This window comes from Xiphophorus couchianus, chromosome 12, assembly GCF_001444195.1.
Source record: "Xiphophorus couchianus chromosome 12, X_couchianus-1.0, whole genome shotgun sequence".
In the NCBI taxonomy this organism is placed as follows: Eukaryota; Metazoa; Chordata; class Actinopteri; order Cyprinodontiformes; family Poeciliidae; genus Xiphophorus; species Xiphophorus couchianus.
This window is the reverse complement of record NC_040239.1, coordinates 566,944-583,615: the sequence shown is the minus strand read 5'-3', so window position 1 is coordinate 583,615 and position 16,672 is coordinate 566,944. Positions and strand designations below refer to the sequence as shown.

At 36.8% G+C, this 16,672-nt stretch overlaps 2 protein-coding genes across 6 annotated transcripts in view; one reads left to right on the top strand and one right to left on the bottom strand.

Annotated features, from left to right (window-relative positions):
• Nucleotides 1-4,960: 4,960 nt before the first annotated feature.
• fxn (frataxin) lies at nt 4,961-14,734 on the top strand. Its single transcript, XM_028032913.1, has 6 exons — nt 4,961-5,110; nt 7,269-7,352; nt 9,369-9,457; nt 9,538-9,658; nt 12,567-12,664; nt 14,062-14,734. The coding sequence occupies exons 1-6, from the start codon at nt 5,000-5,002 to the stop codon at nt 14,198-14,200; spliced, it is 642 nt and encodes a 213-aa protein (XP_027888714.1). The 5' UTR covers nt 4,961-4,999; the 3' UTR covers nt 14,201-14,734.
• Nucleotides 14,683-16,672, bottom strand: part of apba1a (amyloid beta (A4) precursor protein-binding, family A, member 1a) — a 75,903-nt gene continuing 73,913 nt past the window's right edge. For all 5 annotated transcript variants that reach the window (XM_028032907.1, XM_028032906.1, XM_028032908.1 and 2 more), the window contains one exon: nt 14,683-15,973. In XM_028032907.1, the coding sequence (XP_027888708.1) occupies nt 15,902-15,973 (72 nt within the window). In that variant the 3' untranslated portion in view covers nt 14,683-15,901. The remainder of the gene's footprint in view (nt 15,974-16,672) is intronic.

Genomic DNA, 16,672 nt, shown 5'->3' with positions numbered 1-16,672 from the left:
TAAATAAAATGTAATAACATCTCTATAAATGATGCTACAGGTTTAGATCTATGGTCTGCGTTACAATTAAACCATTTCTAGGGGCCCCTGAGTGTCTGACAGCCCCTGAATGTCTGGAGGCTCCTGAATGGCCCCTACCAGCAGCTACTGAGTTTTCTTTGCCTTGATATCTCAGTCTTATAATTCTAGGTCTCAGAGGTGCTAATATCAAACTATTATATAGAGTTAACCCCTTTGAGTTTTTTGATCTATATATCAGTCTGCAGCCAGGTTGTTCTAGACCAGTGGTTCTCAAACTTTTTTCAGTGATGTACCCCCTTAAAAATATATTTTTAGTCAAGTACCCCCTGACACGGGCAAAACATTTTTGGAATAAAAAAGAGGTACAGTGCTGTAAAATCACTGTCTGATTTATTAAAGCCAAACAACTTATATCAGTGAACCTGACAAATACATCCAAATTGCAAACATTGCATGGTTAAACAAAAAAGAAAAACAGAAGACGGTGACCACCAGGAAGGTATAAAACCAGTCAAAACTGAAATATGCAAAACGCTGCTAATTTATATTGGTCTCTGTAATGGTACAAAATTAAATATATACATAAATAATAATTCAGTGCATGAACACACATTTATATTTTATCGAACTTTTTACAAACTAATTTTTCCCAAGACTTATGAGGAGCCTACTGATTTTTTAAATATATTTTGAAAAGCTTCACGTACCCCCTGCAGTACCTCCACGTACCTCCAGGGGTACACGTACCCCCATTTGAGAACCACTGTTCTAGAGGTTAAATAGATATTATTAGGGCTTAATTAGTAAAATGGAAGCAATTTTGCTTATTTCATAACTTCATAACCTTTGACCTTCTCTCCTCTGATTTGTTTAACAGCTACAGTCTCAGATCAGCTCAGCCCTCCAGGACTGTCAGCAGCAGAAACAGAAACTTTATACCTGTCATGATCTGTGTTTTTCCTTGTTTATTTAGAGTTTTCTGTGTCGTTAAGTCTCTTCGTTGTCCTGTCCTCCCCTTGATTGTTCCCAGGTGTGTCTCGTCTCTGTGATTACCCTCCCGTGTATTTAACTCCACCTGTGTTCCTTGTTCCTCGTCGGGTCCTCGTCAATGTTAGCTTCTGTGTCGTCAGTGTTTCCATGTGCCTGCTGCTCGTTGTTTGGATTAAGTTTTCTCATTAAATCTTCATATTCATCATACCTGGGTCCGCTGCATCTGCCTCACCACCCTTCACCACACCGCTTCCTGACAATACCTGTTGGGGAAAATATCGACTATATTTGCTTTGCATTTCCCCGCATGATGGCAATGATATAGTAGGGTCCAATTAGATTCTTGATTAATATGAGTTGTTGCTATGTTGTTGTACAGAGTTTTTGTTCCATGTGCCCCTTTTTATACCCATGGATATGGTATTATGGATAAAATGACTGACTGAAGACGAGACTAGCAGAGAGAGTACCTGAAATCATTCAGGATTTTTTATTTTACAGGATTCAATTAAAATCGACTGGGAGAGGGTAAGATATTTAAGTGGTACATGTCTAGATGGAGTGGTACCCCACAGGATGGGAGTAGTACTAGATTTAGGGAGGGCCCCTCAGTAGAGGTGAGGATCTCCTCTCCACCCACCAACAGGGACTTGATGAAGAAGGATACCCCATGTTTGAAAGTCTGTCGGATTTTTGGTTTATGTTTGGTTAGCAAAAGTTCATCCTGGTTCTGTTTTGAGTTGCTTGGGAGCATATTTTCAGGGAATAGTAAATCATAGTTATGACTGATATGAAGATAATGTTGCTGAATGTGAATGGTTTGAATGCATTGAGTAAAAAAGAAAGGGTGATGACAAAACTGAAAAAGGAAAAAGCACAAATTATATTCTTACAAGAGACTCACTTATCCAAAATAGAACATGAAAAATTAAAAATGTATGGCTATAGAATCTATACCACAATTCATATAAAGAGGGGCGTAGAAGAGGTGTTGCAATATTAATATCGAACACAATAAAATTGGATTACAAAAAGGAATTAAAAGATAAAGAAGGAAGACACATAATATTAAAAGGAAGAATAGAAAATTAATTAATTACCTTAGTAAATGTGTACGCACCCCGGAGAGAAACAAAAACCTTTTCAAGAACCTATTTGATGTAATAATGGTAGAAACAGAAGGAATTCTAAGTTGTGGAGGTGAGTTAAATAAAAACATAATTTTTCTATTGTTTATAACGCATCAGTGAATAGAATAACTTTTCTCCCAGTACACTAATGAAGGCTAATTTTGTAATTTAAAAAAATAAAAACTGTGATTATTTTAGACAAACTAAAATAATCACTCCTTTATTACAATAACTTCCCCATATTAAGAACTATAATCATCCATTATTGTCCAGGTTTACCATGAGTAAACCTGGACAATTGTAAATATTGTAAATAGATTATGGGTGAAAGGAAAGAGACCTTGTAGGTGTAGGAGAAGGTTTGAATTTGTAATTATCAGATTTGTGAGGTTGTAGTTAAAAAATCTGTGTGTAGAAATTTGACCTTTGTAAAAATTGTAATTGTACTTTTATTTTGTATTCATAATTTCTTCGTATTTGTGTATGCATTTGACCACATATTAACAAGTACCCGGAATTATGAACAAATGTTCTTTTTACGGTTTAAAAATCATGTTGCACAGATACAGCTATCCAAAGTTACACACAATGATGCTTACACAGATTACAAATCCTGTATCACACACATGCACAGGTATTTTGAGACTATTTTCCCTCCATATTAATGGGATTAAAAGAGTGAGTGGATGTCCAATACTAAATGATGGAGAAATAACAGCAGTGAATGACAGAGAAACGGCAATTTTAGAGAACAAGAATTTATTGCAGCAAATGGAAAATACAAATGATTCATTTAATATGTTGTTTACAATAACAGAACTGAATAGGGCACTTAAAAAATATAAATGATCAGCTCCAGGAAAAGATCAAATTTGCTATGCTGTGGTTAGTAATTTAAGTGAATCTTCTAAAAATATTTTATTAGCACTATATACATATATGTATATTTATATGAGTACGTATATGGAGTCTCGGTTTATAAAGGAGAAATGTTTGCTTTACTTTTAGCAGTTCAGTGGGTGGAAGAGGTAAGAACATTAAAATCAATCATTTGCTCAGATTCTAGTTCTTCATTAGTCAGTTTGCAACATAACCAGTGAGACAGTGGACCAAATATATTAATTGAAATATAAAAAACACTTGGTATAATCAATATGATGGGGCTTACAGTAATTTTTACATGGGTTCCAGGATATCATGGTGTTAAGGGGAATGAAATGGCTGACAGGATTGCTAAAGAGAGCACTATTGGTTGATTAATGTTAATGTTAGTTTTAATAAAACAGAAATAAAGGGTATTAAACAAAAAATGAAAGAGAGGTGGCAAGTTATGGGTAGAAGAAAGGAAAGGACAGATGGTTTTATAAAATCCAAAGGAAAATTGCAGAAATGAGACGAACAGAAGAGAAGAGATAATTATTTCACGACTTAGAATTGGACACACTGGACTGAATAGTACATTATTTTTGATAGAGAAACATCAGACAGGGAAATGTGACTGTGGGGAAGATGCCATGAAGTGCGGGTGTGGTGAGTGGTGAGGCAAACGCAGCAGACCCAGGTTGAAGTAAATGAATGATTTTTAATGAGGAATGTCCAGCAACACAGTCCAAACAACGGGCAGCACGGCCGAGCGGAAGCCAGGGCTCCACGCCGGTAGCAACCGTTAAAATGACTGGATAACACGGAGGACAGAACGCACATTAGACGACTGCAAGACAAGGACCGACAGAGACGCAGAGACACAGGCGACACTAAATACACACGGGGTAATTAGGGAACGAGAAACACCTGGAAGTAATCGAGGGGCGAATAGGACAACACAGAGACACAGAAAACACAGAAGATGAGAGAAACAGAAGGGAAGAAATAATAATGATCAGATTAAGAGTAGGTCAGGCAGGAGAGATGGAATTTAAAAGAAAGAGGAAGGCATTTACATAAAATAAAGAAGGAGGTAATCATAAGAAATAATAGTATAATGTATAGGATTGCGCATACTACTTTAAATAGTGGTTTAAAAATAATAGGGAAACATCCATCAGGTGATTGTTCTTATTGCGGGGAAACAGAAGGAGTAGAACATGTGTTGATTTATTGTAGGAAATATACAAAAGAGAGGAAAGAACTGGAAAGAGTAATGGGGAGTTTAGTAACTATGGATAATTTATTAGGGAAGCATCGATCATATGACATAATTCAAGCACTTATTAAATACTTAAAAGATACAAAATTAGCTGAAAGGATTTAGTATGTATGTGTGTGTGAGTGTATAAGTATAAATATAATTTAGTAATTTTTTAAAATTAATTAATTAATTTATTCTTTTGATTTGAAGATGTATAGTAAAAAATAAATTTCTGAAGTTACATCTCCGTCCAGTTGATAGCGGTAATGTGCAAATTGTGTAAACTGCCATTAAACGCAACAGAAGAAGAAGAAGAAGAAGCGTAGGTCATACCTATTTAAATGACATGTTATGTCTAATAGGGAGGAAAAATAACGATAACTGAGAAAGATGTGGCGAAAAAGAAAATGTAGAACACGTATTGATGAATTGTAAAACATATGAACCTGAAAGGGAGAGACTGAGAAGAATGGTTGGAAGGACAGGTCAAGAATGGACTCTTAAAGGAATATTGGGAAATGAAGGAAATATAGTGGGTATTTACTGACTAAGGAAAGCATTATTTATTTATTTTCAGAATACAAAATTAAAAAATAGAATTTAATAAATGTAAAGTAATGTTGATTCACACTCGTATACAATAGGTGGCGGTATGCACCTTAAAGTTGCTTGCGATCCCCCATAATAGAAAAGAAGAAGAAGAAGAAGGAGGAGAGGAAGAGGAGGCATAATGCTCCTTTTTACAAAAACATGGAACATTTCTCCACAGATCTGCCACCTTGCAGGTTCAAAGCTTCACCTGGGGACAGCGAAGAGAACTGCGGGGACATACTTTCATCAGGTAACACCCAGGGAAAACATCCACACAGGAAATTTCTGTGTTTTTGAAACTGCCTCATGGTGTAAACTGAGTCCCGTTTCAGAAAGCGAGATAAGTGATAATCCCGAGTAAATTATGGGTAACTAAGTGCACATCCTGGGTTTTCGGTTTCAGAAAGACGTGTAGCGGTTATCCCGAGTGAAGGTCATCCTTACCATGTCTTACTGTTTAGTTGAGACCTAGCAGGGGGAAAGTGTCAGAAAAGTGGGATCACACCGCGATTAGATGGTTTATCGTAACAGGTCTTGTGCGAAAATCTGTTTCTTTCGTGTCGGGATCGCGCACTGCAGCCAGAGAGACGGATTTGATCACTTTCACTGCGCTGATCAATTTATCGGTAAAACAACTCGTATAATCATGTCAAGGTTGTAACTTTCAGTTAAATCGGTATCTAACAAAATTGTAAAATAAGTAAATAAACGAGGTCTGGTGTGGAGTTTTTCTTACACAGTTTTGTGTTGTTGTTTTTTTTATCGGTTTATTTCCAACTGTTGTCACTTATGGCCGACAAATAAAAGTCTGTCAGCAAACACAGGTTTCCAACACGGTGTGTGTATTTATGCTTTTTCATTTCTGATATCAGAGGACGGAAGCTGGCCGATAACAGGGCACAAAAATTAAGACTTCCTTACAAAATGAGAGTGTAGGCCCAAGGACGTTAATCCCATCTCATTGTTGGGGGCGGGGGACCATAAACAGGAACATTTCTTAAGAGCAATTTTGGGGTGGGGTCAGCGAGGTTCCATTGAAATGTAACGTAAAATGTGGTTTTAAAAGTTTTTAAACCACATTCAAGCAGCAGGACTAAAAATGACTAGTTTTTTTGGAATTAGAGCAGATCGTGTGTGAACCAGATGCAAAAAAGCGGTAAAATCCACCTTTTACTGAAGTTTCAAAAATCAGAAAAAGGTTTCACAAATCCCAAATATGGTTATAAATATTCTGCTAGTAGAGCAGCATAATCTAGTTCAGGTTTGTAGTGTCTAGGTGTTGTAGTTTTGGAACTGGATCAGTTCTAGTGTGAACCAGATGCAAAAAAGTGGTAAAATCAACCTTTTATTGAAGTTTCACAAATCAGATAAAAGTTTCACAAATCCCAAACCTGGTGATAAATATTCTGCTTTAGTTGAACATAATCTAATCCAGGTTTGAAGAGTCTAGGTTCTGTAGTTTTGAAATTGGAGCAGTTATACTATGACAGAGATCCAAAAAAAGTGGTGAAATGAATCTTTATTGAAGTTTCACAAATCAGAAAAAGGTTTCTACAAATCCCAAACATGGTTACAAATATTCTGCTATTAGAGCAGAATAATCCAGTGCAGGGTTGAAGTGTCTAGGTGTTGTAGTTTTGGAATTGGAGCAGATCTCACATGACCAAGACCGCAAAAAAGGTAAAAGTTGCCTTTTATGGAAGTTTCACAAATCAGATAAAAGTTTGACAAATAACAAACATGATTTGAAATATTCTGTTATTTGAGCTAGGTGTTGTAGTTTTTAAACTAGAGTCAGTTAAAGATGCGGAAGGTAGTGAAAAATTAAGTTAGTGAAAAATTGGCCTTTTTGCCATTTCCCGAATCGGAAGTTAGAATTGGAAACCAACTTCAGCTTCGTCATTTATCGTGCGATTAATTGATTTATTGTTTATCGCGACAGGCCGTCAACTTTAAACTTTTTTTACTCAAATCCATGACAGGTCGCTGGATGAGTGACTGCCTTAGCACCCAGACAACAGGCTTACCAGGTCTTCTGGGGGAACCCGACTTTGTTTTGTATGCAAAGCTAAAGTTGGCTTCTGATTGTAGCTTCCAATTTGGTAAATAGTTTAAGAGCTGGTCCACCCAATTTTACACAACCTTGAGTGTCGGCTCTAGCTTAAAAACTGCAAGACGCTTTAACCGTGACTAGAATATTGTGGCAGTTTTTATAGTAACTGTTTCCTGAAGAGAAATTGATTTCAATAACTGCAGAAGTAAGGGAGCTCAACATCAGGCTTTCTGCAATTTAACCTTTATTTTGTCTTTACATTTTAAATTAAAGTTGCTGGAATGTTTTTTTTTTCATACCCTAAATAATTTGCTTTTTAAATCTTTAACTAACCCGGTTTTCCCCCTGATTTTAGCTCCACATGCTCTCTGTCCTGCAAAAGGCTCGAGGTTGGACATCACACCACCTGCATCCCAGTGTCCTTCAGCCTGTCGGGGAGGTCAGACATTTAGTCACACATTTACATTCACATATGCTTATTATGATGTTAGTCTAACAGTTTTGCTTTCTCAAGGTAAAATAACAATGCAACACACAACTACTATTTAAAACCAAAATCACACTTTGATATTTAAGCTCCACATATGGGCTTAGATACATCCATTTCCTCTAATTATAATTATTTGTGCTGAAAAATTTGGGAGCTATGCTTATGACAAAGCCTGTCACAATAACCAATAAATCAGTTAATCATAAGATAAATTAAAACAAACTCAATAATTCCCATTTGCATGATTTATCGCTTTTCTCATTTCTGTCACTTTTTCTAACAAAAACTGGATGACTAAAATCTTCAGGCTGGTGCATTGACATCAACTAGCCCTTTTTTGAAGGACAATTTTGTTTACAGAGACTTCAGAATTCTTTTTATTTGTTGTTTCAGTTGTTTTGTTTATTAATTTTATATATTTAAAATATCTTCTAGTTCCAGTATCAAATGTTCATTAGAGTTTAAAGATTATTAATTTTTGAGAATGTGTTCTTGCTTTATTATGCCATTAGCATTTTATAAACAACAATGTTATTGTTTATTGCAATAATTTCTGGGACAATTTATCATCTGGCAAAATTTCTGTTATCATAACAGGCCTATTTGTGCCCTATTCTTACTAGGTTTGTGTCAGGAAACCAAGCAGTTTAAATAAGCTGCTTTGGTTTTATGTCATTTTGGCTGCGTTCACACTGCCACCTTAGGTGACCCAATTCCGTTTTTTTATTTATTTTTATTTTTTATGCTTTAATGCAACCTGTATTTGATATTTTCATGACAGTCTGAACAACACAGATCAGATTCCCTAGGTCAGACACTACCAGCACTGAGGCTTTACTCAAAATCAATGGAATGTTAGCAGGTTCCACTTCAGTTTCTATATTACACTTTGTGCTGCCAATTTTAGCAGTTATCGTTGCCTTTTTGATGCATAGTATACAATTTTTCCATCTCCAAACTCGAATGGCCTGTGACTTTGTGTTTCTGTCTCTTTTTGATCCTTACTCTTTTTGTTTATAACAGTACTGTAGATGTCCACAAACTGTCCTAGTGCAATCAGTGTCTACTATTGCCAGACCCAAACATTGTGTCATGAATATTACTACATCTGTGGGTGATTCTTTGGTGTATGGAGTTCAGTGACGTGCGGTCAGGGGAGGCAGAGCCTCACCTGTTATCATGGAAAAGTAATATATAATGAGAAAAAATAATTGATATTGCTATTTTAACTCTGTGGTTTGTACTATAAAGTACCTATTTTTCATTTAGCTTAACCAATTCTGATTATTTTTTCTTCAAAATTGCTGAATCTTTGCATTTTCCCATTCAAATGCTCGGAAGCGAAGCAGGTGAGGCAGCAGCGAGCTGAGCCTCATAGACCTCTTTTTCTCTTTTAGGAACAAATTATCTAGCTTAGCTAATAATGTGGTCATTCCAGGGTCTTTAGTTAGATCATCAACTGGAATTTCCATAGCTGTGTCTAGAGCTTACTTTTTGTTCTCCAAATCTGTAACTCTCGTCCAACTATTGACTTTATTCTTCCAAGTTTTGTAAGGCTTTCCTTCTTCAAACGTTAGTGGAACTCTGGTTACTATCCATTCTCTGCTTACCAATGTTACTCAGTAAAAAATAATTCTCTTTTGGATCTGGTGAAGTTTATTCCGCTGTGCACTTCACAAACGCATCTAACATGCGCTATTGGCATGATGGTGCTGACGTTGCTACACATTCACCAATGGCTGTGTGTCTGGACTTTGACTGAGCCAGTCAAACCCTTGTTTCAAAACTTTCCCACTGTACCTCTGTCTGCATTTTCAATGTTCAAAGCTTTGGATAGTGTTTGTTTCTGTGAATATTGTATTATAAAAAATTTCACTTTGCAACTGTCCCTATAGAAGACATTGTCAACACCAAAACACATGAACTTCACCATTAAGTGACTTATATGAGGTTTTCTTTCCTCAGCATGGCTGGAGAAGATTTGATGATGGGTTAATCAGAAATCTTTCTCTAACATCAAGAAGAAGGAAGAAACTGACGCATGTGCATATAAGGTATTATTGTTCCTATGTAATATCACTAGTAATTATTGAGTTGCCCAAATAATTGATATTTTTGTGTCTTTCTCTGGAAGAGAGCTGTCAGAAGCAGCCTATGAGAAGCTGGCAGATGAGACCCTGGATGCTCTATCTGATTACTTTGAAGATCTGGCAGACGAAGCTTTCACTGGCACAGAATATGATGTCGTATTTTCTGTAAGGCATTATAACATCAACTGGTCAGCTCTGAACATCAATTATTGTAGGAGACAGAAAACTCGATGGCTCAAATAATCGCAGAAGAACTTTATATTTCTGTCATGAAATGGTGTGGTGAGGGGTGGTGAGGCAGATGCAGCAGACCCAGGTAAGATGAGTAATGGAGGTTTTAATGTAAAAAAAACAGTCCAACCAACGGGCAGCACGGCCGAGCAGAAGCCAGGGCTCGACGCCGGTAGCAACCGTTAAATCAACGGACAACACGAAGGACTCAGAACACATTAGACGAGGACCCGACAAAGAACAGACACACAGGTGACACTAAATACACAAGAGGTAATCAGGGAACGAGAAACACCTGGAGACTAATCAAAGGGAGACAGGACAACACAGATACACAGGAAACTCAAAATAGACACACAGAAAACACAGATCCTGACAATTTCAGAGGAATTATACATTATTTTCTATTAATAACTGTTTCAGTTCCTTTTTAGTTTATTATTTTGCAAAGTAAATAACCTAAAGCAGAAAAGGCCATCCATTCATTGAATCACCTTTTCCCACTGGAAATTTTACAATTTATCTATAGTGTAAAGTTTTATAGGTAGGTAGACCTCCATGTCTTAATTGTTACCCCTAAAATACACTACAGCCGGCTCTGCCACAGTGTAACCTCTGCAGTAAATATGCACACGTTATTCTCAATAACAGCACTTGCAGTACGTGCGTGTGGCGGCGCAGTCCGCCACCCTTCTGCAGAGCCATCCTCCAAAATTAGAATCGATTCTATTATTGCTGGACGCTGGAGCAAGTGTGGAGTCGATCTTTAAAGATTACACTGATCCAACAGGAAGCTGCACGAGCACCACATCTGTATTTTTAAAATAATTCATCAAGACAGACTAAATTTGCGGAAAATATTATGTTAATAAAAATATGGGTATATTGCTGGCAGCATGTATCACTGATGGCTGTGCATAACTGATACATGAATCACTCAAATACGTCACAGCAGGAGCGGCAGTCAACACAGAGCAATGGAGGGAAAATATTAATTTTGGAAGTTGAGAACTACAGCATTTTATGACACCATACATCTCTTTTATCGTTGGCTTTATTGCACAATCTCCCTTTTCCCACACATGCGTCTTTCACAACCTCTCTGCAGTTCACAGTGGGGCGGAGCTGAGAATGCATTCAAGCAGGGGAAGTTGGGGTATTCCAGAACTGCTGCAGTCTGCCTGCAAAGTGGAGAGCAGCACAGAGCAGTGTGGTGGTGTTCTAACTATCTGTGCTACCCATAAATCCGTCCTACCTTGTGGTAAGGCGCACATCAATGTTGCGTCACATACTGCTTACTCAGCAGATTTCTTATCAATGCATCCTACCTGTGGATGTTTCATTTCAGCCTTTTTATTTCATCGAAGATTAAGATAAGCTTTAATTAATTTATTTTATACCTGGCTTTCATTAAGCTGCTGTACTACTTCATGTTTTAAGTTTACATGACAGGCAGTTTGTAAACATACTTATGGCTTTTGTTTGCCGTCTGCAATGTCGTTACTCTACTGTATACTGCAAACAGAGTCTTGCTTGCCATCAACTATGTGAATTGGGACAAAATATGTTGTTTTTGTGGGACATTTGGTCCCAGAAAAATACTTCAAAATAGTTTACTTTAATAACACTCCTTTTATGGAATAGAACATGTTGGTAGCGATATTATGTGAGGTTGAAGCTGTGTAATAGCCGTGTAATATTAGTGTACATTAATCATATCCTATCATTTCAGGAGCACAGTGACCTGTGCAGTTCGGTGGACACATTGTGGCTGTGCTGCATCTGATAAAGACTGTCATACAACCTCGTCACTCAAATAATGTTATCCAATGTATTTAACGTTAACACAACCTGCTATAGTTTTTGGTTAGTAAATATGACGTTAGCAGTTTTAGACGCATATATCACTGACACATAGACATAGCTATCTATCCGTGCTACAGTAGAAAAACCTGACAAGGTAGCACATATAGTCAGAACTGGGATGCAGTGTATTTTAGGGGTTAATTCCCTCCACACATTGTTAGTAAGACTGAAATATAGACTCTGGTTTCATCCACCCCACAACAGTAGTATTACTTCCAGAAAACAAACAAAACAATGTTACATGTTACAAAAATTCAGAAGTGCATGAGCAACCATGGTAATTCGGACCAACAGGCAGGGACGTGCCAAGTTCTATGAGACTACCATAAACCTAGTTGGTAACACTTTATTTGAAGGGTGACATTGTCATAGAAATGACGACACTTGTCATGAACATGGAGTCTTCATAAATGATTGACTGTTGTCATGAAGAGTCATTCGGTAAATGACACCTTAATGCAAAGTTGCATTAAGACTTGTATTTTAATGCAAAGCATCGACTTTGCATTAATAGTGTCATTATTTACTAACTGACACTTAATGACAACAGTCATAAACATTCATGAAGACTCCATGTTCATGAAGGAGTTGGTGTCATGTGGCAAATGTGTCTCTTTTACAAGAGACAGAAAAAAATGATCTTGATGCAGCTGGATGCTCACAAAACCTCACCTGCATCTTTCATAGTTCATTTCCTATTTAAGCCAAACCAGTTGATGTTTGTCAAATTCCAACCATTTTCTGTCACCCTGCTGGATCTCCTGCCTTGGATCACCTTTTTGTTTAAAATGTGATGGATGGTACAATCAGAACTGTTCAGGCTGTTTTTCTTTATCCAGGGGACTTTAACATGGACACTTGTAATAAATAGTTAACTAAATAGGAAGCTATTCACTTCATCTAAAAAAAATGTTTGATTGTAATTTAAATTTAACACATATGAAGGACTGTGTATGTCTTCTGAATGTGTGCACAGAGTGGTGTGTTGACAGTAAAGTTGGGTGGAGGCCATGGAACCTATGTAATCAACAAACAGACACCGAACAGACAGATCTGGCTTTCTTCTCCTACCAGGTAGCACTGCAGTGTTGTCTATTATCTATGATTGTAGAATATAATATATAACCTATAATTATTTTGTTTGAAGTTTTATTTCTTGAGATTTTGTTTTTGAATTTACACTTCTTGAGTTATTTATTCTTCAACATACAGTACAGACCAAAAGTTTGGACACACCTTTTAATTCAATGAGTTTCCTTTATTTTCATGACTATTGACTTTGTAGATTCACACTGAAGGCATCAAAACTATGAATAACACATGTGGAAATATGCACTAAACAAAAAAGTGTAAAACAACTGAAAATAGCCCTTATATTCTAGTTTCTTCAAAGTAGCAACCTTTTGCTGTGATTACTGCTTTGCACACACTCTGCATTTTCTTGATGAGCTTCAAGAGGTAGTCACCTGAAATGGTTTTCACTTCATAGGTGTGCCCTGTTAGGTTAATAAGTGGGATTTCTTGCCTTATAAATAGTCATGAAAATAAAGAAAACCCATTGAATTAGAAGGTGTGTCCAAACTTTTGGTCTGTACTGTATATAATTTAATTTGAGGCAAAAACTGCAGTGCAGTTCTCTCTCGTTCTGTTCATCTAAGCAATATATAAATAGAATGCTTCAGATGCATTCTATTCAGCTCCAGATTCATTTCCTGAAGCAGCGAATCTGAAAGTCTTATAATCTTGCTAATTTCAAGAAGGCTCTTGAAGGGTAAAAAAAGAATGAAAGGAAAAAGAGGAGTAGGAAAATTATAGAAGTTAAAATTGCAAAGAAGAAAGTTTGACCAGTGTTTAAATGACCTTCATTCCATTTTCCCATGTGAGCAGCTTTGCCCAGACTTAACCCATTGCCTTTGGACTGTGTTAAAGATGTTAAATGTCCATCTTTAGCTTTAGGTCAGTGGGAAGAGACTACTGAGTTTGAGAACCTTAAAGGAGAAACAAGACTGTTTGAAGGGGGGCCTTGAAGTCCCCACTGACTTCAAGGTCTAAGAGCACAATAATGTCTGATGACAAGAGTGGAAATCAGTGACAGTTTTCACCTCAAATTTATAGCATTTTCAAAAGACACATTAGTACAGCTCACAAAAATATCTGACCTTCTCTAGTGTTTGGACTAGAGAAGGTCAGTCCACTCCAGTGGCGCTCTGATTTTGTTATAAATTGAAACTCATACCAAATATATCTACTCAAAGGTTACAAAAAATCTCTAAAAGTCTTCTTGCTACGTTTTCTGGCATTTAGCAAATATTAATAACTTGGATAATTCTAACTGAACTAAAACAAGAGAAGCTTGGCCAGATTTAACTTTATAACAAGTGAAAACAAATATGCCTTTATTTAGTGTATGTAAATATCTAGTTTTAGACTCTAATTTTATTCCCCGCTTCTTTTTCCTTTTGCGTTCCCAGTGGACCGAAACGCTACGACTGGACGGGAGAACGCTGGGTGTACATTCATGATGGAATTAGTCTCCACCAACTGCTTTCTAAAGAGTTTTCTGTTCTCTTCAATAAAAACATCCATTTGTGTCATTTGCCATATTCCTGAAGCAGCGAACCTGAAAATGATGGTCTGAGTGCAGTATGCTAACCAGAATGTTTCTATGGAAACCAAAAGACCTGTATTGTCTGTTCCTCCCTCCCTTCTGAAGTTCACTACAGTCCAAACAGAAGGTCCCACAGATTCTCTCATTCCTGGTGTGGGGTCGATATGCTTCCATATTCCTACCAAAGCCTTCTGTATTCTGCTGTAATGTGTTGTTATGCCTGACTGTACTTGAGTTTTATTCTGTGTTCACTATTCTTCCCTGTATTTCCTTCCTGTAGAAAATACAACAATAAGGAAAGATTATTTATCTTTTCCAATCTGTTACTGTTTTAAACCCATATAGTTGAGCTTTTATTTTGAAAATGTGCATTTCTTCATTTTATGTTATGTTCCCAGAGTCCCAATTTGTTTCATGGCTTCCCTGTTATACTTTAACTCAGTCTAACCAAGATTAAGAAAATGTTATTAAAATGAATGAGGAATGACACATAAATACAATTTATTTCAATAAGTATTAAAAACATTGGAAGTGTTTCTATGAGCAAAATTGTGCATCATTGACTTATCACATTTGTCACTTGCAAGTTTCAAGCTTGGTGTATATCTATAAGGTAAATGGAAACCAGCAAAATCCCCGTAGTAATATAAGAATCTATCTAAATTATTTTCGATGCTGAAAACAACGTGGACTTGTCATTACAAGTCACTGTCAGCATAACACAGCATTCTTCATACAGGTCCTGGCTGACTGTTAGCGATTATTGGTTATACTGATTATTGCAGGTGTTGGTCAGAAGGGCTGACGGTGCAAAACTTACACCGTCAGCAAATTTATAAAGCCCCTGGGCAGACTTTTGTCAGCCTGGACAGGGCTGATCATCATCATCGGTGTGTGAATGAGCCCTTTGAGATTTCAACTGGAGATATAACGGGCTTTATGAATAAAATTTATTGTTCTTATTGTTAGTACTGAGAAAGATGCATGATGGAAGCTGGTTGTTCTGTTCTACACCCACTCATTGTTTCATTGAGTTTTTCTGGAGTTCAAGGTTGCAGGAGGATTAGAGTGGCTTCATGCAGCGAATGAAGGGTTCTCCCACTTGCTGTTAATAGATGCCAAAAAATTAAGCTAGAAAAAAAAACAGGTATTTCAGTAGAGATTAAAAGCTTTCACACTGGGAATGACTCCATAATGCAAGTGGCTCAAATATAGAGGAAATGGGCTGAATGAATAAAAATGTTCTTTTCCCACCTTTTTTTTCAATTACATCAGCACACAAGGTTAGAATGCAAAGTGAAAGCAAGATTTGTTTCTTATAACACATGGCTCATAAATATAGCTATTCCACACACTAAGAGAACGGTCTATTTTTCATATAAACTCTTATAGTTGCCTAAACAGCAAAGAGATACTAAAATATTTCTATTTTTAAGCTGAGGTTAACTTCAAACAGCAACAGCAAATCACAAAAAGAACAACTTTATACTTTGTGCAGCTGGAGACTTGCATTCAATAAAGGGCTCTCATCCTTTCCAATATATTAAACCCAAAAGAGAAGTCTTGTAGTTATAGTTAAATAATTCTGATTTTAAGTTGCAGTAGACAAGAAAAACAGCTCCACTTGTGAACTATCATTTTATGTAGTAAACAATGCTGAAAGGAGCTGACTTCAAACATGGGCTTAAATTTTGTAAGGTTTATCATATGTAGAGGGGTTGCTCCTGAGCAGTCAGCAGGCGATACATGGCTGCAGGCATGGTCTTCATGTGAATCTAAAAAACAGACAGGAGTAAAAAGTGCAGTTAAAGGAGACATTTTGCAGAAGACAGGACAAGAAAATAAGGAAATGAAGTCAGTTTTTCCAAACTCCCAGTATGGTCATAAAATTAAAATATGAAAATGTTGATTTAAATTAGTAATTCCATTAAGAAAGTGAAACTTGTATATTATATACATTCATTACACACAGACTGATATATTTCAGATGGGTTTTTGTTTCATGTTTATTATTACTGACAACTAATGAAAATCCAAATTCAATAGCTCAGAAATTTAGAAATGTTGACCAAACGAAAAGTATGAGCATGTACAGGACTCAGTACTTAGTTGGGGCTCCTTTTGTCTTAATTCTGTAATTAAGCAATGCAGTGTGGTATGGAGTCCATCAGTCTGTGGCACTGCTCAGGTGTTATGTGAGCCCAGGTTGCTCTGATAGTGACCTTCAGCTCTTCAGTCTGGAGTATCACATCTTCCTCTTCACAATATCCCATAGATTTTCTATTGAGACAAATTTGCTGGCTAATTAAGAACAGGGATGCCATGGTCCTTAAACCAGGAACTGGTAGCTTTGGCACTGTGTGGATGCAAAGTCCTGTAGGAAAATGACATTTCCATCTCCATAAAGCTGGTCAGCAGCAGGAAGCATGAAATGCTCTAAAACTTCCTGGAGGGGTAGGGTTAGGTGGCTGTGT

Coding starts and splice junctions, on each gene's coding strand:
- fxn (XM_028032913.1), top strand. CDS start 5,000: ATGCTCCTTTTTACAAAAACATGGAACATTTCTCCACAGATCTGCCAC. Junction 5,111..7,268: donor CGGGGACATACTTTCATCAG/GTAACACCCAGG, acceptor CCCTGATTTTAG/CTCCACATGCTCTCTGTCCT. Junction 9,458..9,537: donor CTGACGCATGTGCATATAAG/GTATTATTGTTC, acceptor TTTCTCTGGAAG/AGAGCTGTCAGAAGCAGCCT.